Consider the following 20388-nt stretch of genomic DNA (forward strand, 5'->3'; position numbering starts at 1 on the left):
GCTGCCCCGTCCCGCGTCCCGCGCGGGAGGCCGCGCCGCGGGGCCGCCGCAGGGGCCCGGCCTGGCCGCTAGGCCGCGGCGCGGGGGAGGGGGGGCCCCCGCGCGGAGCGGAGCGGCGCGGCGCGGAGCAGAGCGGAGCGGAGCGGAGGGCGCCGAGCGCGTCCCGCGGCCCCGCGCGCGCTGCGGCCGCTGCGCCGCCCCCCGCGGGAAGCGGCGCCCCCGCCCCCCGCGCCGCGCCCGCTTTGAAAACTGATCTTTGGCTCTTGGCGTGAAAGTGATTTGAATTTGGCTCGGCGGCGCTCTGCGCAGGCGTCCAGCTGCTGGCATGCTGGCTCCTCGCAAAGCAGCTGTTTTGGGTTTGAAATTCCAACATGGCAGAGGCTGCAGTCAGTCTTCCCTTCAAAAACTTGGAATGATTTCAAATCATAGGCACCTTCACTTAACCCGAGCCCCCGTTCATCAGCAAACACGTCGGATCGATGCTACTCTAACCTATCGGGTGCTCCTACCAAATCTCCAGGTAAGAGGATTTTTTTTTCAATCTTCCTACCACCGTTTTAAATTTTATTTAATCTTAAAGCTCTCCGCGACAGCCATGTATTTTATTATTATTATTATTTTAATCGCCCGCTCGTGCCCGAATTATTTAGTCTAATTCGCAGCCGCTTTTTGCTGTGAAACACTCTGCTCTGCTCCCCCGGCCGTAGTGTGGAAAGTCCAGCTCCCCGATTGCAGGGCACGGGTTTTTCCTCCTTGATCACTGCCAACAATAGTAGGCAGATTAAGAGTTCACGATTGCGAGCTCCCTCCCCACCTCCTCCTCCTAATTGGATTTATTTTTAAGTTGCATTAAAAAATAATAAAGTGCAGGCAACGTGGGGCCGGACTTGGAGGCAACTAAGTTGGGAGTAAATAAGTGCAAATAAGAGCCGTGCGAAACAAAAGTTGTGTTTAAATCGCCTGGGCTCGGGGGGAGGGGGCCCGGCTGTGTCAGCGGAGCCGCTGTAGGGAAGTGCGAGCACCTCGGCGCGGGGCCGCGCGGTGGGCGGATTGTTGGCTCGGAGCGGGGAGCGAGATGTATAATTTAATGGTATATACAACGCGCTGATCCTATTACTGTCCTCCCCGGAGCTCTTGCTAGTTTCAATGGGAGTGAGTGGAATTGACATGGACTTGCATTCCTGGTCATGTGCTTCTCTCCCCCCCCCCACCCCCCCCTTTCTTTCTTCTCTTGTGATCTGAGATCCCCTTTTTGTTGATGTTGCTTTCCCACTTAATTATATGCATGTAGGTTAAATGAATACCTGACGAAAGGGCCCACGTTTCAAGGCAGTGACATTTGATAGCTGAGAGGAAAAGTGGCTTTAATGAAAAGCAACCTTTGGAATTCCTGCTTGTGAAAAATCCAATTCAGCTTTTTGTGCTGCCAGCAAGAAATGATCAGTAGCACCAGTGTTTATGGTATGTCCGTTTTGGGATCTACTTCCTTTGCATCTAAATAGCAAAGACAAATTTAAATAGCATGATAACGCACCGAGGGCTCTGCATGCAAATATATTATAGTAAATACCTGATATTTAAGAGTCAATTTTTACTTGTATGCGTGTATGTATATGTTTATATGAACATTTTCTTTTCTTGCTATCATTTGTTTGTCATTTCTGCTTTGGTTACAGCATTAGTTTTGTCCATTGTATTGATCTCAGCCGTAAAGCTGAAGTTGCATGTTCCTAGCAGGGCACTGTATGCAGCACTGAACTCCAGTGCTATGTAAATTAGTAAAACTTGGTGACTGGAGAAGGGGAAAACGCTCAGCGATGGGCATAGGCACTTACGTGTCTGTATCCTCGCACATGCGTTTCTAAAATGCTTTCTTTTTTTTTCTTCTTGGAGTAGTAATATTTGAGTATTTAAACTCCAGCTGCTTTTCCCTCTCTTAGTTTTAGTGTAGTCATCTGCTAGAGGTTTTAACTGAAATGGGGGGTGGGGGAATGTTTTGCATGTAAACAAACAGAAATACTGTTGTGATCGGCTGCTTAATAAGTGGTATTTTATGCTCACTTTACAAGTGTCTGCTCCCCCCTGCTCTCTTCTCGATGTGTTATGGAATGAAACGATCAGGTGCTGGAACTGGCTTCATTTTAGCCATCACTCTGCAACCCCCACGCCACCCCCTCCTCCGAAAAAAAGTCAGATAAAATGGAGCAGGGGGAATTTCAATGGATCTCCTTGTGGTGCAGTGGACGCACCTCTTGGTGTTCAATTAAGGCTCAAGAACTAACAACAGAAGCGACTATTAGCCTGTTTTGTGCAGCCAGAAGGGGGGTACGTTCACTTTTAATAGCGTGGGGTAGCAACAAATAAGGATGGTGAGGGACCCGGAGCCTCTGAGTGTGTTTGGGATAAGGGGGAGGTCTGGCTTGTGTGGCCGATGATCCCTCGTAACAACATCTCCGAATGCTAGGAAGCTTGAGAGAGCAGTTGCACAATGTACGCTCCTGTTTTGGCGCTGTAGGTGACTATATTGCTAAACGTATCGTGGGTGCTGTACGATGGGAAGGATCTGATTGCATCTTTGCATTTAGAACTTGTTGACTTTGAAGCGATCAATAAGGCAGCTGTTTATTTTAGATGCACATAATTTGCCCTGAGAAATGTTTTAAGGAGGAGAGCGGAGAGCGAGGGAGAGCGGAACATTTTTTTTTTTTTTTTTTTTTTTTTTTCCTAGAGCTGTTGGAGCGAATGTGATTGCCAGATGGGAGATTTCCCTCTGTGATGTTAAAGCTGTAATATATATTCAGAGCAGATTGGACTGCTGCTTGTGATGAGGAGGATATTACATTTATAAATTTTAAATCGGGATTCGGACAGTATGCTGAGAGCTGAAATTGGATGGTGTGGACGGTTTGGACTCTTAAATGCGATTCCCAGATAATAATAATAATTATAGTAGCAGTAATATATATCCGTATAATAAACATGGTGGTGTTAGGGAGCTATATGCATGCTGTGGCCTTTAAGTATATATTTTGCAATACAGTTTCTCCCCCCCCTTTTTTTTTTCTTCCCTCCCTTTCCTGAAAACATCAGTGTTTGAGGTGGCTGGGAGGAGGGGGGAGATTTAAAGCCTCTGTTAAGAGAAATTGAACGTAATCAGGATCCCGTTAAGGGAAAAGTTTTGCCGCAATCCTCGTTGCGGATGCGCCTCTTTCGGAGTTTTTTGTTTTGCCCGTGTATGTGGCCTGACGGTGCCACAATCCTGAAAGGCTGGAAAGTGGGAACTAGTCACACTCGAGCAGCTCTGCTGTTGCAAATTAAAAGTGTGTTGTGGTCAGGAAATGAAAGCTACAATGTCTCTTTTGAACAAGTCGTTTATCAAGAGAAACATCTATCAAGCAGTGACTTGTCACATTGATCCTCTAAAAGTTAGGTCCGAAGTGGAAGCTGCTTTGATGTTTTTGATCCCAAATTTATAAAACTGCAAAATCTGGAGCAAGTAGGACCGATTCACACTTAAAAATGACTCCACTCTGGGTGTGACAAAATCAGCAAGTATCTGTGATACCTCCTCGGTTTACCAGCTCCGTATCAACCCTTCTGCCTAATTTTTATTTTCTGTTGAAAGTTTAACTTTGCTGCACATGTATCTGTTTTCATACTTTTTTTTTTTTCTCTTTAACCACCCTCCGCCCCATACTTTTAAAGTAAAAACTCTTTCTGTGCCTGTGTGTTATTTCAGCAGGAATATTTTCCTGCTCAGGAATACATCTGTTGCTTTCAAACTGAGCCTTTTTCTCCTGTTGTTTTTGTGATGGTATTTGCAGAGTTCAGCTTGAGGAGGCAATTTCAGATTTGATTATTTATTTATTTTACTTGCTTCTAATTTCAGTCTCATTTCTCCTCCTGTATTTGTAGTCTTGGTCTCACCTCTGCTCCCATAAAGCAAAGTTTCTTTTACTGCCAAACTAACGTTTATTGCAAGTGAGATGCATTTGGAGACATCTGTTTGCACAGCTTAAAACATGCTAACAGTCCTGTTAAGTGTGTCTTCCCCTTCTCATCCTCTTTTTGTTTCCATTTTTGACATGTGAAGCATGCTTTCCATTCTCACAAGCAGCAGTATACTTCAGATTGAATATAAAGTTGAACTTTCAAGTAAAAAACATCAGTGCAAAGTCCAAATCAATCTTTTTCCTTACCTGCTTTTATTGTCAACCATTTGAATTGTTTAACAGCTCTTTTAAAGAGTGTTTCGTTTTGCATGAGGTTTGTGTTTGGATAGTCAGGGAATCCCTCAGATTTTTTTTTTTTTTTTTAAAGAGAGAGAGAAGGAGGTAGTTTCTAAAGAGGTAGGGTTTTTTCTCTCTCCTTTTTTCTTTTCTTTCCCCCCACCCCCCCCCTTTTTTTTTTTTTTTTTTTTCCCTCTCCTTTCTGGTTAAGAGATAAGTGAAGTCTTAAAACAAGATGCTTTGACTCTTTTCTCCACCGTCACACATGAGACTAATACTGCTTATGGATAGTCGGTAGAGACCCATTTGCAAATAGGCAGCAAACAGAAGCGCGGTGGGAGTTTTGGTGAGTGTTATACTTGCTAATTAATCATGTTTGAAATGAAGGAATCATAGCATGGTAATAAAGGCTCATTGTTGTTTGATGTTTGTAACAGGATGTGACTCCTACATGAATCTGGTGGGTTTGGGGGTTTTGTTGTTAGTGCCTTCAGTACAGGATCAAATTGTTTTTATTTATTGGAACATCTGTGAAAACACAGGGATGCCTGCTTCCCTAATTCTAGCAGTATTTTAGGAGGATGACGAGTGTATTGTTATTAATATCCTCTTTGTACAAACCACAGGAAAAAATGCACTCTTATTTTTAAGCAGAGTCAAGAATGTTTTTTCTTGATATAAAATTAACAACTATTCTCTTTCTAATAATTGATTATTAAAATGTCACTTTATGAACTTTTGTGCCCTACTTGCTTACGCATATACTGTAGGGGACAGGAACTAAAAATATATTTCAGAGTACTTTGTATCCTATCCCTTTAAAAATTAAACTGTAAAAAAAACACTTGGACAGTGTTTCTGTTTCCTTGTTTTGTTTTTAATATGAGTTTTATCAGATGTGTCATCTTAGGCTTTATTTTTCACTTTTCAATTAATAACAGTAGTATATGCGATGAGGAAAGATGTTAATCTCTTTCTGACTATAAAGCTTCAGTTTCAAAATTTAATTAATTAAGGCAATTTTATGCTGTATGAAGAAGGTTTGAAATCTGCTTTTGTTCAGATGGTCTTCTCCTTTCCTTTAAAATATAATTCCTAGAGGAAAAGGTTCTGTATGGTTGCTGTCAATACATTTGTTCAATGAATGCATACACGAAGCATTGAGTATAATGACTGATCTTCCTGTAGTCTTAATCATCAATTAATAGGCTTATCTGCTTGTTAGGAGTGGGTTTAATGGTACAGAATCAGCATGAGATCTGCGTATCTCAAACATTTGTATGTTGCTTATCACAGAGTGAGTTTTGATCTAGCATTCCCAGATCTAATAATAGAAATATTTGGCTCATTGCCCTCAATCAATATATCCCTTAAGAGAACAAACTTCACGTAATACTTTGATAAGGTACCAGAGGTATTGATATGGAGTTGATAAATTTAATTACTGGGATTTTACATTGATTCATTGATTTTTAGGATTGGAGGGGATTATTCTGCAGACATTTCTGAAGTATTGGAGAATATTGTGTATCAATGAAGCCTCATGAATTGATCTATCAGCACTTTTTTTTTTTTTTATCCTTCCCTTGAATCATTGATAAAGAAAGGCGTAAAAACCTATTGAAAGAAATTGGAATGAACTAATTGAAAAAAATCATTTGTTATTAACAGAGCAGGTGAGAAACAAAACACTATGCCTGTGGAAATAAAATCCACTTTTGTGTGGAATTGCACATATTGGACTCAATCCCTGGCTTGCATAAAATGGTTTAGCATTAAAGAGCTGCAGTGATTTACAGCTCCCAGAATCTGGCCATGGGTACCTTTTTCATGGATTTTTATTTATTTATTTATTTATTACTGTTCTTTGGCCCATTGGAAGCTGTTTAAAATCAGATATTATGGCTACCAAAATATATGGAATTTTAGATAAGCATCTGGTCCAAAATGAACAGTATAGCTATAAAAGTAATTTGAAGAGCTCTAAATTCAGGATTGCGTATCCCTGATATTGTTGCAGAGTATTAAACTCTTGCTGCTAGAGATGCTATCCTCTAAGTGAAAACTTATCTTCCTTATGGGAAAGATCACTTCAGGGAACTCTTGGCTCGGAAAGGGCTTGGAGTTTTTTTTGTTGCTAAAATAATAATAAAATCCCCAATAAATAGAATTAGACATAGGGATATTTTCCAGGTGAAAGAAAAAAATCTTACTGGAGTATTTGTTTCCATTTCCATGAGCCACGCGACCTTTTCACCCCGTGTCAATGATATTTTTTTAGAGTGTGTGAAAATTGTAAGCATAAAAAAATCCTTAAGATCCTCCTATTTTCTTTTTTCTTGTTCTTTTTTAAAAACACTCAAAACAACGGATACATCTCCCTTAGTGGAACTGCCTTGCTTTAAAGGATGACAGCTAACGCAGAAGAACAGAGCAAAGCCACTTGCGATACGTTACCATAGGTTCGACAAATACAATCTTATCCTTCAAGGAGCAGAGAGTCCTAGACTGTAATGGAGGTCAAAGGAAATCTAAGGCTTTCGCTCCTTTAATAATTGCACCTACCACCCCCGATCAGCATGTTAAAGAGGACGTGTGTGTACGTACTGGGGACTTGGGGAGATATGTGATTCTGTGATAATTTGTATTTGCAGCAACCTGCTAAATGCAAGTGCTACTATTTGCTACTAGTGCTTCTAAATACCTGTTGATGTTGGTCTGTGTAACCACGGAGGGTAGAATGGAAAGAGTGGTAGTTGGTGGGTCTGAGTTACCCAAGTCCTGAGAAACTGGGTGGGAAACTGGGCCTCTGACGGGTCCCTTTGGAGAATGGGAAGGGTAACAAGATGTGCAGCCCGCCAAAAGCCCCGCTGATCCCGTACACGGAGTCATCTACAGGGCTGAAAATGCGGAGCGAGCACTTGCCCGTATTGCTACAAAGCACCGACACCCACGGGATGGTAATAACAATATTGTATGTCTGTTCCTATAGTGCTAATACTGGTACCTGTCAAACATATCATAATGCTAAACTATCTATTTAATCCTATAAGCAATACTTCTTGCTACAATGGCCATTGTATTTGCACAATGGAAAGAAAAGACTTGCATTATTATGTTTAAATAATGGATACAAATTTATGTTCTTTAAAGGGCTTTTTCTGCATATGGAAAAAGTTTCATCTGCTCAGCTATAATTAAAAATAATGCAACTGCAGCTGACTGTCATGTCACTTTCCTTTTTTAGAGTATGCTATTAAATGTGCAGTTCAATGTGACATGAAACATTGAAGTAGCAATTCTTAATCATATTATTTAACTCTGTTATTGAGAATATAGTTTTTATGTTCTTTATAGTACAACTACTGCTTATATGATGTTAATTGAATAGCTCAGAAATGATGTGGAAGAAGAAGCTGAGATTATTTTGATATGACAATAAACTTTAATGCAAGTCTATTTTTAATCCAGGTTCCTTGATATCGTATTTTGCTGGCACTTTTTGTTATCTATTTTAACCCTTTCTTATTCTGCTTCTAACATGCCATGTGCTCCTTGTAAATGGTTCATTTTGTGTACGTGAGCCGCTCGGTGTGTGAGGATGTGTGCTGTGATTTTGTGCTGTGTTCTTGAGTGTGCGTGTGTCGAGCTGCCTATGGATTGGTGAGGGTAAACTGGTTTCAGTAATCTGTATTTTATTTGCATTAATACAGCATCAGGAAGGGCATACTTTGGTCAGACCTCATGATCCGAGAGCTGTCTTGTGTCTCATTTAGGCAGGTTCGAATGAATGATTCCCTGCTATGGGTCGTAACTAAACTTTTTGGTTTTCATCCTCATCTTAATAAAATATTTCAGGGGCACATTAATACATGGTTGTGTGACTCTTGCTAATCTGAATGAAACCAGTATTGAGAGGAGACGGGAGAAGGGGCAGGAACCGGTGGTTTACGGGGGCTTGCGGGAGAAATGTATCTTCACGCTCTCACTGAAGGCTTCTTTTTTTTCCTGATTTATTTCAAACCACTGTTTCCCTGCTAGTATCTTGCAAATAACATCACTATTTTCCTCTGAGAGTTGTTCCCACCCCCTGTCTCCTCCGTGCTAGTATACAAGCAAGTCATTAATAAAAAAAGCATTTATATAGTGAGCTTGAAATATCACTTAATAAAACTACAGGAGCTGTACTGCTGCAGAGATGCTCATAGGCAGATGTTAAGGCATCTCTGGGTCTTCTGGAGACACGGCGAGGGGAAGAGCCAACTATTACTTTACATTACTGAGTGACAGTGGAGAGTGGATGGGAAGGATTAAGCTATATGCCAAAATGATTAATCCCTTACAATGCTATCAATATTAACATGTTAACCATTATGAGCTGATAGCCCTGCTATACAAACTTTTGTGATGGCTGTGCTTTTAGATGAAAAGCAGCTATTTTTATACTTTGCTGCTTAGCGTGGCCCCGTTAAAAGAATGAAGTTATTCATCACAGGCTCTGACAAACAGGTTAACTTAACCCGTCTTTCTTAGACCTGGCTGATTACTTCACCCTCCTGTGTTGACGTATAGAAAGAAACAGTCAGGTTCTATCCTGGAAGAATAAGGCTTGCAAGTGCTGCCTGATATAAGGTATCCCATTGTGATGCCTAAACCAAATCAAGCCTCCTTTTCAAGTAAAGCTTGAGAAACACAGAAAGGAACAGCAAAGACGTATCTGAACACACTTGAAGGTGCACCATTTACTTTCAAAAGAGACTTCTCCCATCACTCATGGACAGCCCCACCATGAAGAGAGATATCAAAAGAACTCAGAAAAGTAACTATTCTTTTATGTCTTTGGGAACTCAGATGCTTACAAGATTGTTTCTGAGAAGGAAAAGAATTGATCCTATTTTCAGCCCCTTGTTGTTGGCATTTGTGGACCACATCACTATATACAGTATTGTAGAAATACTTTCTTGATATATGAATACAATTCTGCTTCCTCTTGTAGCTGGAAAAGAATAGTGAATGTTGCTGTATGTGCGTCAGGTCAGTTTGGACCATGTATTTCTATGAATTGCATTGTGCACTCTGTTTTATTTCATTGTTCAAAATATTGATATGAGTTTACTAAAGATCTTCACGTTTAATGGATAGGTTACACACATGATAAAAATAGAGATATTCAAAACAGTGCGTTCTGTTTATTTTTATAAAGGTAAGATTGCATTAAAGTCATCTTTGACGGTATATGAACAAGATATCTCCAGTCAAAAAATTGCCTCATGTGATTTGAATTAGCAAAATTCAGGTTTCTTAATATCAAAGGAGACTGATTTTTCTGCTATTCAGCTGATTGTATAGCTTGGCAGTGGCTAATCAATTGAGTTTATGGAATCTATTTTTACTGTTGCTAGATCTGAAGCTTTATATTGTTAACAACATACTAGTGCTTGTGCTGTATTGAACACACTACAAATATCAGGCAGATCTTCCAATTTAAAGATAAATACTTTTTTTCTCTCTTTTTTAATTGCATATAATTGCTGCTAATTCTTTATTTCTTACCCCTTGCCTTAACTAAAAGCTGAACTGAAGATATTTTGGAAACTGCAGCAAGTGCAGCAGTTTATGATACTTTTTAGTTATTATTATTTTTTTTTTCATTTCCTACTCCTGTCCCACACAGGAGCCCTGTTTGTGACAACACTGTGTGTGCTTCTGCTTTGCATGTAATGGCTTCAGTGGGAATGTAAATGTAGCTGATACCATGGGCACTGCTGATGAGAAATGCCAACTCTTTGCAGGTTAATATTACTGTGGGTAGAGAGGTGAAGCTGAAATGCAGTGAATCCCATGCAATGAGAGGTGCAAGTGCTTCTCGTTTGGCCAGCCAGCCAGGCCTGTGGAAGACCTGCCTTGATGCGCAGGGAACATCTTTGCTGGGAGAGAGCTTGAGTTAGCTCAGTCTGAGAAAGCTTCCTTTGAAGTTTTGTCTTTTTTTTTTTTTTTTTTTAAAAAAAAGTAAAAAGTTCTGTGATAGCTCTGGGTAAAAGGCTTTATTACGGACATTTCTGAAGTTTTCACTAGTTGCTTATGTTCAGAGAGCAATATTGTGATATTTCTTTCATCACTAGGCAGATGAGATATATATACTGAAGACTAATGGGCGAGCTATGACACTAATGTTCATTTGGAAGCAGTAATCTTCACCACTGATTAAAGATGTTTTCTTATTTATTGAATAAGAGATGAGCAGAACACACTTCTCCATCTTCATCCTCCTTCTCCATCTTCATCCTGCCCCCGCTGCTCCCTCCTTCCCCTCCAGCCGCCCCAGGTAGAGCACAAGACGTTGCCGGTTTGCGCTTTGGTGGAGCAGCGTGCGGGCGACGCTGCGCTCGGAGCCGGAGAGCTCCGTGGAGCCGGGGCAGAGTGTCCCGCGTATCCCGCCTCCCAGCAAGCGCCGCTGCACCCCCTGCTCCGGGCTGCTCTGGCGTTCGAGGGGCAGAGTCCCTGCGAGTTCTATTGACTTTGGATTTGCAGGTGTGCAGCCAGCCCGTTCCCCAAGAAAACCGCAGGCACTGGCACTATCCGTAGTATTTAAACTCTAAAATTTCTCTCCTGAGGCATCCAACCTGTTAATGCAAACAGGACTCTCAAGACTTTTTTTTCTTGGTGGATGTAAGAACACATTAAAGGCATCAGAACAAAAATCTACTTCCAGGTGGAGTGAGCAACTTGTGATTTGGGGCAGCGAAACTTTAAACTTAGTTTGTTAATGCGTAAACTTGCCAGCGAGGGAAGCCCAGAGAAAGCCACGTTCCTCTAATCGCAAAACCTCCCTTGGCTGCCTTCTCCTGATCCTCCTCTCCCTGCCCTTCCCCGCCATGGCTTTTTTAAACAATTATGGGCATTGTGCTCCTTAATGGTGCGTACTTACTGTAAAGATAGATGTCCTCAAATAATGACTTTCTAATAATAATCAGAGGCAGTTGGGTTAGATGAAACTTCTTTTGTACTGAAATCTTATGATGTGAAAAGGAAAAATAAAATCTTGAGCTATAGTAACAGGAATAGGAATTAAGCCTATTTAGGGAGAACTAACTCAATTTTGTATTGGGCCATGCGTGAGGAGACCAGGGAGTAGAGGGGTACATCCGTATATACCTATATCTTTCTCAACCTGCTTCTGAAACTTTTTTGTTTCATTTTAGTACAAAATTCCGTTTCTCTTTCCGATAGTAAAATCTGATTTAAAAACCACACCACACTAACTAGCCACCCTGTTTGCGCTGGGAAGCCCTTCAAATGTCTTGTGGCCCTGCTCTTCTTTTCTCTCTCTCTGTTGCTTCCCCTGGTACCCCTACTTTTTTTTTTTCCTGTGAGGTTTGTAACAATAGATTTGCTGTTTTTGTTTCCTTGGTCAAAAGTTCTGAGGGAAAGTAAATGAAAGTGTTACTTACAGTCACAGATAATGGTTACTTTAAAGAGTTGCCAAGCTGCTCGTGGGGAAATGTTTTTCCTGCCCGGTTCTGGATGGGCAAGGCCGCGCGGTGAAGACTGAAAGGGTTTAGCACTGTGTGTGCCGTTGGCGTGGAAGGAGCCCCCCAAGCCCCACGTACCCCTTGGGGTTTGGCAGACAAAAGCTCCCTTGTGCTCTCTGCATGCCCTGGGCCTCAATTTGCAAGAGCCCTATTTAAGGCCAGCAGATACAAACCCCGAGCCGGGAAGCAGCAGCCCTCCTTGCTGCTTGCTCGCAGCCCTTCTACTGCCTCTTTCTTCAGTGCCCTGGTCCCATCCTTGATGTCTTATCCTGCCACCTGAAAACCCCTCTACATTTGAGAAATAGCAAGCGCAGGAATCCTGTGCTTCTGCAACCTAGGAAAGGGCCTCTCTGCATGGTCTTACTGACATCTCTACCAACACATGTGTAACTGTCTTCTGCCTAAGATCAAGGCTATAATCACTTTAATATCTGTTGTGTCCTCCACCAGGTGACCTGCAGTCTTTCACTATAAAGATAAGCGACTCTGATATAATAAGTTATTTCTTCTCCAAGCCTGATCTTCCAGAAGGCAGCAGCCTTGGCTGAGCAGTAAGCGGTGCCCGGCGGCGGGCGCAGGAGCCGCGTGGTGGCCGCGGGGAAGCCCACGGCCGCCCCGCTCGTGCAGCGGGCGGGGGTTGTTGCTAACACCATGGCAGGCTGCTTTATCATTAAGCAGCCTCTTAGAAATGGCAAGTGGGGCGCAGTGCTGAGCCTTTGAGTCGGTACCTGCTCGGAGGCAGAGCTGCGGAGCGGCCAGGCTGCGCTCCTGGACGTGGGCGGGAGGCTGGTGAGTAACTCGGGCCTCGGTGTCACAGCTGCCAGAAACGTGCTCTGCTCTGCGGGGGGCTGGCTTTTTTTTTTTTTTTCTCTCCCCTTCCTGCTCTAGTTTTGAAAGGTGCAAGGTATTCTGATGAGCACGGCGGAGCAGGGTGGGGGGGAGGACGGGGGGGAAAAAAAAAAAAAAAAAAAAAGGTAGAAGGAGGTGGTGTGGAAGGTAAAAATACTTCCAAGCAAATCATTACAGCACATCCCGATGACTGGGCTCTGCACTTAGATTTAATTAGAAGACAACTGCACTGGAAAACTGGTCATTTTAGTCATAGCTAACGACTGGTTCTCTCCTATCCCCAATCAGAACCGATTATACGCTGTGTCGTAAAATGTAATTTCTACAGGAAAATTAAGTATGAATAGGCACGATAGTTTTGTGTAGTTTCAATAATGAGGTTTTCATTAATGATGTTAATTTATCATTTAACTATCCCTTTAAAGGTGAAAATAACTATTTTCCTTGGGTTGTTTCTTTTTAATATATGTACCAACCAGTATCATTGGGGTATTTTGTAAATATTTTGAGCAAAAGAGTGTAACTGCATAGCTATTAATGTTCTCATTATGTAGGAGAAAGACAATGGCAAAAATGAAAGCAGCTACCCTATGAGAACCTGGATGTACGAGCTTTCAAGAGGAATTTTTTATGCGTAATATAATTTACTAGTGTATGCTTTCTTAAGCATACACTATCAACCCTGTATTTCAGATAAGCAAGTTTGTATCCTAGTTAGCTATAATAAGACTTACTTGCTGTCAGGGGTAAGATAATCGGATAAAAATCATGTGCAGTTTAAGAAGAAAATGAACTATCCATCTGCATTTTGTGCCCTGGCTTCCACTGGTGATGTGCTAGTGGGGCCGAGCTATTAAATACCCTGTGGGTTCTGAGTTTACCTGGTGGTTGATTGAACGTGTATATTGGAGCTTTTTATCCACTTCCAATGCACAATTTGACCCTGTTTTTATTCTTGGAAGTTTCTTCCTTTAGAAAGAGCTACACTTTCTGGCTACATAGGTGGATAGTAAGGAGATGGATCAGTGCTAGTTGTAGGGTGTGGTATCCATGTTCAAGTCTGTGTAGCTCAAATCTGAAATGATGCTGAAAACATCTTTACTTTTATTTCTATTCTAAAGCCCAGTTGTGGGAATTGATATATTGCCTTAAAATTTCAATTCTACCTCTTATGCACTGTGCCAAAGCACCCATGAGCTCATTAAGCAAAGACTTTTTCAATTATATCCCATGTTTATGCATGTATTTATACCCTACAGGAATCTTTTGGAGGTCTTGTTTGCCGTATTAATGCTTATGGTGTCTGGGAGCACATAGAATGTGCTTTAAGAAAGCAAAAAAAGAGAGAGTGCTGCTTACAGATTTGGTTCCAGTAGCTTTCTATGGTATTTTCCAAACTTATGAGAAGCAAATTGAAGAGACCTCCCGCCTCTAGAGGGCCCGCTGGCAGCCTCCTCGGCCAGACCTCCCCTGGCACAAAAACCTCCCCAGCGCTTTAATGCTGCTACTGACATAGAGAATCAGATTTCTGTTGCATGATTATTTTTGTGTTTGTGTGTGTGGTGGGTTTTTTTTTTTTTTTGAAAACATTTTACTGAAGCATTTCTGTAGTAAGTGTCTTGCTTTCCTTCTTTTTTTTTTTTTTTTTTTTTTTTTTTGCTTATTTATTTGGGAAGATGTTTGTATTTCTTATGCTATTTATTTATTTTTCTCCAGTGATGATCTTTTGAAAGTGAAAACTCAAATCTGCAATGCTATAATGACGTGACTCGCTTATAGCTAATTCTTCACTTGGTGGAAGTCTTCTTTCAGATACACCCTGTTTACCAAAAATAAAACTACAGAAGCTGGTCTTTGATACTTGCTAAACTGTGCACTAAAACTTAGCATACCAAAATCTAGATAATAAATAATTCGGGTGGGATTCAACCCCCTTAATCCTGCTCCAGTTGCCTAGGTCCTGTTGCCTGATCATCTTGCAAAATGCCCTGTTGTGGTTTTTCATCCTCCTGTGGGACACTGTTACTAACACTGGTATTTATGTGGAGTGAGACTTGTTCTCCAATTCAGATGTTTGATCATGGCCCTGTGCTCGAGTAGACCACTGTCAGACAGGAGAGAATCCCCAATAATACAAATGAAACTGCTGGTCTAGTTCAGTTTTTCTGTAGAGTTCATGGAAGTAGAAGCTAGAGTGACTGATCTTGGATTTACTGTCATTAAAACACCTCTGTTTTGTTGTTCATTTGTTTGTTTATGTTCAGAGTGAAATGCATATGGTAAAAAAAAAAAAAAAAAAAAAAAAAAAATTACCACATGACTAACAAACAGCCTTTCCTGAAAGCTTCCTGGTTTAGGTTGGGTACTTTCTGCTTGAGCACTTTTAAATGTTATTTTGGCAATTCATATTGAAGCTTAGTAGGAGCATACCAGTTTTATAAGGAGAAAAAGATCTTCTGTTGATAACTGAACTAAGGCCTCCATGAACTAAGTCATACAGATAAGACTGTTAACCGTGGGCAAATTTTGCTTTTTGTTTGCATGAGTTCAGCACTCTACCCGCACATTTTTTATTGAGTCTTGAAACTCGGCTGTGTTGTTGAGTTTCTACATATTTCTATACAACATAAAACCCAGGAAAAAAAATCTAGCAAAAATTATGAGGAGTGGTTTTGCTCATTTTATAGGTCGCAGGGCCTCTAATGAGGAGACCCTTGGTCAATTCCCACTTGGCTTTCTATCCTTTCCTTAAAAAACACTGTTTATGATAGGAAGCAGCTTAAAATTCGAGTACGGTATCTGCTTCGTGGTTGATGCTGGACTAATTTTTTTGACGTTGTAACAACCAATGATATATGACCAATAAGCATTTTGAAAAATTTGTTTTGTGTGTTTCTGCAATAATACAACCCATATGCAAAGTATTTCCTTGTCTCCAAATGTCAGTGAGGGTGTTTTTTTGGTCTGAGGATACTAATAGCTTGTGGAGATGCCAGGAAAAAAAAAAAAATCAGAGTGCAACCTTCCAAAAGTGCTAGGTAATATTTTCTAGGTCTTGATCATCTGTGGCCAGAGCATAGTTAACTTACTGGAGAAATAATGGTGACACTGTTTTGTGATTCATCTAATCCACTTTTTCCCAAGGGGCTGAGGCAGTCACCAGTGTATCACTTTAACCTTGGCATGAGCCCAGGTTGCAAACTTGTTCCTTTGCACAGCGTTGCACATTGGGGCTGTGCACTAACTGGCCTAACATACAGAAACCTCAATAAAACGAGGAAGCTTAAGCCCTGGAGGGCTGCAATTTTAACCCTTTTTCAAATGTAATCTCTGTAGGGTTAGGAGTACTCCAAGATAAGTTTTAACTGTTGTGGAAAAGGAATGGAAATATAATTAGGATATCTACTTAGTCTTAAAAAAACAAATTTTGTGGTGAGATATTTACAGGCATGGAGTCTTTTTCTCCCCATAACTTCCAGGAGGATTGGTACCATGCAAGTGTATCTTTTATTGTCATCCTCTAAAAATCAATTCCCAGAACCTTTTTCTTCCACTCTGTCAAACGAGTAGCATCTACAGCATGTCCCAGAAGCCAAGGAATCCAGGCCATGTTGAAATGAGCAGGAGGAGCAAGTCCCAGAGGCAGATATGCCCTTGGGGAGAAGGGGATGCCTGGGGCAGCCAGCCTTGGGGCAGTGCTGCATTGCCATGAGGTAAACTGGCTCCCAGGTGCGTCAAAACAGAAGGACAAATGAGTATGCTGCAAAAATATTAGTACAGTTTAAAGATTCTTTTGTTCTTTTTAAGTAGTTTTCTGGAGAAGATCGTGAACATGAATTTTGATGGCAGGCGTTAAAGTACCGAGTGACTCAAATGTAAGCTGAATGGATGGTCTTCTGCAGCTATGGGTATGTGTCCTGCTGTGTCATGCCTTTGGTCTGCATTTAGAAAGGTGTGAATTTTGTCTTTGTAGAGAAACATTGTACTGCTCTGGCAGTCTAAAAAAAAAAAGCAAAGGATTTCTACCCTCCTCCACCCCCCACTCCTTTCTCCTGAACAAGTAAAAGCAAGAGCAAAAGGATGTTCATTTTAGGAATCAGGCTCCAAATTTCTCTTTAAGACATTTTTAATAGAAGGAGCAAGTTATAAATCATGGGTGCAATTACCTAGCCACTGAGGGAGTAGGGCCTACCCTGTGCTTCAGCCCCAGATGTTTCTGGACTACAATAATGGCCCAGCCCAGATATTTACAGCTTAATTTCTGTTCATGTGCACTTGTCCATAAATGGTTCCTTTTCCATTTCTAGTTCAACAACTGAGCCATTTACAGCAGAGAGTGATTTAAACTTGAGCAACAGCAAAATGTGACTAGAGACTATTTCCCTTTGCAAACTTTAGAGCCCCTTTCCCGTGCTTAAAACATAAGGCAACTCTTGAACAGGGTGGGATTGATCAATAAACATCCCTTCTAAATGTATTCTTTATAAAATATGTTTTTATTTATTTTTTTCTTATCTTTGCTAGAGTGGAGCCCCTTTTTAATGCTCTGTCCCTAGCAGTGCTTGTGCTGAAGGCTGTTGGTGTGTGGAGCCTCTCTGCACTCACCGCCTTTCTCTCCCCATCCCTGTCCTCCTCACTCTTCCCCCCAGTCAGCCCCATTACTCGAAACTAAACAAATTGAAAATAATGATTGGTAACCATCTGCTGTGCTGAAATTCCACGCACGGCAGTTAACTCCATTTTACAAACCACCTCCAATCGAGTGAATTGCAGGGCAGTTCCTGCGTGACAGCAACAAGCGGTTGGGAGTCCCTCGCGCCGGAGCGCTGAGGCCGCCCGCGTTGACGCGGAGGCGCTCGCAGGGAGTGCGACAGCGAGCGCCCAAGGGGAGGCCTCGGCCGCCAGATGCTGCTAAGGGCTGTGCCTTTGGAAACGGCCTCATGGTTTCATCTGATTGCAGAAGAGAGGCAGCTCTGTGGAGCTGTAGATGGGCGGTCTCGCCAGCGCGCACCCTTCGGTGTGGTGGCCTGTCCCTCGTGGCGCGGGTTGTGTTGTGCTTTGGGTCACTTCTGTGTGACTTTTGGCTTGCCCGGGGAAAGCCTCACACGAGCGTTGGAGCGCCTCGCTGGGCAGCGCGTGTCTGAGAGCGAGAATTATCCACCGAGGGTCTGTGGGAGAATCAATGCAAAACCGCACTCGGAGCAGGTAGAGCACCTGAAAGACAGTGTGACAGAGTGCCAAATAACAGATATCTGGGTAGCGAGAGGCTCTGATGTCATATTAAAATAGGTCCCATTATCATCCATGTTTTTAACTCAATTTCAATTATTTGAGCTTAGATTTTGATCGTATATAAAGAAAGTTGCTTAAAATGGGCAGTATATTGAGTTCAAAGGACCCATACAGTTCATAAATTCTCTGGTGTCTACTGGATTTTTCATCAGGGAGACTTCCAATAAAAATGATCTATTTTAGAAATAATATTGTTTAGTAGGTTGAAATGTGGTGTAATAAAATTAGACCTTCAGTCTTCTAAAGTTACTACTTAGATGGCACCCTTGGGATGGTAAAATGGCTGTATAAGCAGATGAATCAGACAGTTTCACTGATGGATACATTTGTCAGTCTCTGTTACAGATATAATATATTCTTATATCTGTAATCCTGACACTGTTACATCCAAATGAAATCAACATGAGGTTGTCATCTTTAAGCAAATATGTTAAGTGTTGTCTTTTGTGCTTTGGATTTGAAAGAAAGGGGCCCAAGGGAGCCAGCATCATGCAAATGGAACAAATCCCATTTCTTCTGAGCAGTGCTGTTTCCCCCTTCATGGCAGCTGGCTGTGTTATCTTTGTGTGTTTCTCTGAGTGCTGACAATTCTTTCAGTGATCTAAGTTAGGGCACATTAGAAAGTGGAAGCAGCTGTCTGTCGTTATACTGAGAGACGTGTTTGCTCTACTGCAAAGATGAAGGACCATGAATCCTTGACACACTCGCTCCCCCCTCCCCCCTTTACTTTCCAACATGATCAACATTCAGACGCACAGATTGTCTGCTTGGACAGTTTTTTGTTCTGACTGACAGCATCTGGCATAGACAAATTTAAAAATACATAGCATGCCATGCTTGGAATTGGAACATCCCTTCTTTATTAATCTTCTCATTTAAACCATTCATTTACATTTCAAGAAAGGTTACAGCTTGGTATGGTTGATACGTTTATTTTAAATGAATAACCTCCTAATGAAATACCTTGAATGAGCACCAAACAGTCAGTGTTCATTTAAAAATTACACCTGATTAGTACGGCCTTGGAACTGCTGTGAAGACATAAGATTTCCCCATTGTCTCAATCCACCTTTAAAGAAAAAATATTTAATGTGTGAATGTGTGCATTTTTTTTTAAACACAAAGCTAAATGAAAATGGTGTTTTCACTCACCACCCCCTGTTATTTTCAGGAGTGCCATGTTAGGAAGCAATAGCCTTTAAAATGCTATTTGTCTAATTAAATTCATTTTTGCTTGAACAATACATTTGAAGGAAACACCTAAACAGTGCTTAATTGTATTCTGCTAAGGCATTTATAATTTGAGAGATGAGATGCTTTCTCATTTAATGTAATCTGAAATCATATTTTTTTCTGCTGAGAAGCATACACGTGTTTGTGTATAGAGTACCTTAATAGTGAAATATAACTGAAATGCTGGACCGCCCACTAAAATGCACATATGCACGCATACGTTCTGTGCGCTCTCCTCTCACAGTGCAGATTAGCCATGCAGACATGCTTGTCTAGCGTTTATGTAAAAATAATATGAAAATTGGCCATACCAGTCAGAATATGGACTTCAAGTCTGAGAAGGGAGGAGGAAAAAACGCTTCTTGTCCTAGGCATTTTAGATGCTTTGTATCGCTGTGGCTTGCAGCTTTAACTACTTGCATTGCGGGGAGAAGAAAAAAAGCTTCAAGGTGGGGAGGGGGAACCTCACTATTACAATAAAATAGAGGACCGTTCAAGTGCTCGGTAGTAAATATGTAAAACAAGTATCTTGGCTTATTTGTAGAGGAGAGGGATGCTGCAGCAGACAGGCTCAATTAACAATTGTAAGCAGCAGAGGACTTGTATTTCTTCGGTATATGTAGGAGAGGTCATTTGCTTTAGGATAAATTCTGACAAATTTCAGATATAGACAGAGAGGCTAGAATAAATATGACAAAAGATTTTCAGTTGCTTGTCAAGCATTTTGTATTTGGAAAGGCCATTTAGGTTTGGGGTTTTTGTTGTTGTTGCTTATTTTATTTTTTTTCCTGGTGAACAGATTTCTCTTATGATTTCCTGAAAAAATATATTTTTAAATTAATTGTGAAATAAGCTTGTTGGGGCAGTAAGAATTTTAAAGAGGTTTGAGGTAATCTAAAAAAGGAAATGCACACATAGTCCGTTAATAATGTAGAATCTATTCTTTTTGGCTGGAAGAAGCACTAAGGCGGTAAGTTTTTAGTACAGGTTTTACTATGGCAGTTATGTGTAATCATAAAAGCTAAATCAAAATTTATTTTAAATGAAATACAGTTATTTTATACACAAATTGTTCCATTTATGTGATAAACTTCTCTCTGTTTTTTTTAAATGACTAGTTACACAGGCTTGCACAGATATGCATCTGTAAGCAAACTGGGAATAGGTTAGAGAACACAATTCCCTGGTGTAAAAAGCAAGGTTTAGCAGTAATGCTTTTAATCTGGACTTGTAGAGGATTCGGGAGCATCCAT

The 20388-nt window shown here is 41.1% G+C and overlaps 1 protein-coding gene across 2 annotated transcripts in view; it reads left to right on the top strand.

Moving 5' to 3' along the window:
• Positions 1–346: 346 nt before the first annotated feature.
• FIGN (fidgetin, microtubule severing factor) overlaps positions 347–20388 on the top strand; it is a 93880-nt gene continuing 73838 nt past the window's right edge. Inside the window, exons 1-2 of one of the 2 annotated variants that reach the window (XM_010213157.2) lie at positions 347–520; positions 1292–1461. In XM_010213157.2, the coding sequence (XP_010211459.1) occupies positions 1437–1461 (25 nt within the window). In that variant the 5' untranslated portion in view covers positions 347–520; positions 1292–1436. The remainder of the gene's footprint in view (positions 521–1291; positions 1462–20388) is intronic. The other variant, XM_010213158.2, reaches the window with a different exon arrangement.

This window comes from Tinamus guttatus, unplaced genomic scaffold, assembly GCF_059628265.1.
Source record: "Tinamus guttatus ecotype Peru unplaced genomic scaffold, ASM5962826v1 Tinamus_guttatus_pri_ptg000060l, whole genome shotgun sequence".
Classification (NCBI taxonomy): Eukaryota; Metazoa; Chordata; class Aves; order Tinamiformes; family Tinamidae; genus Tinamus; species Tinamus guttatus.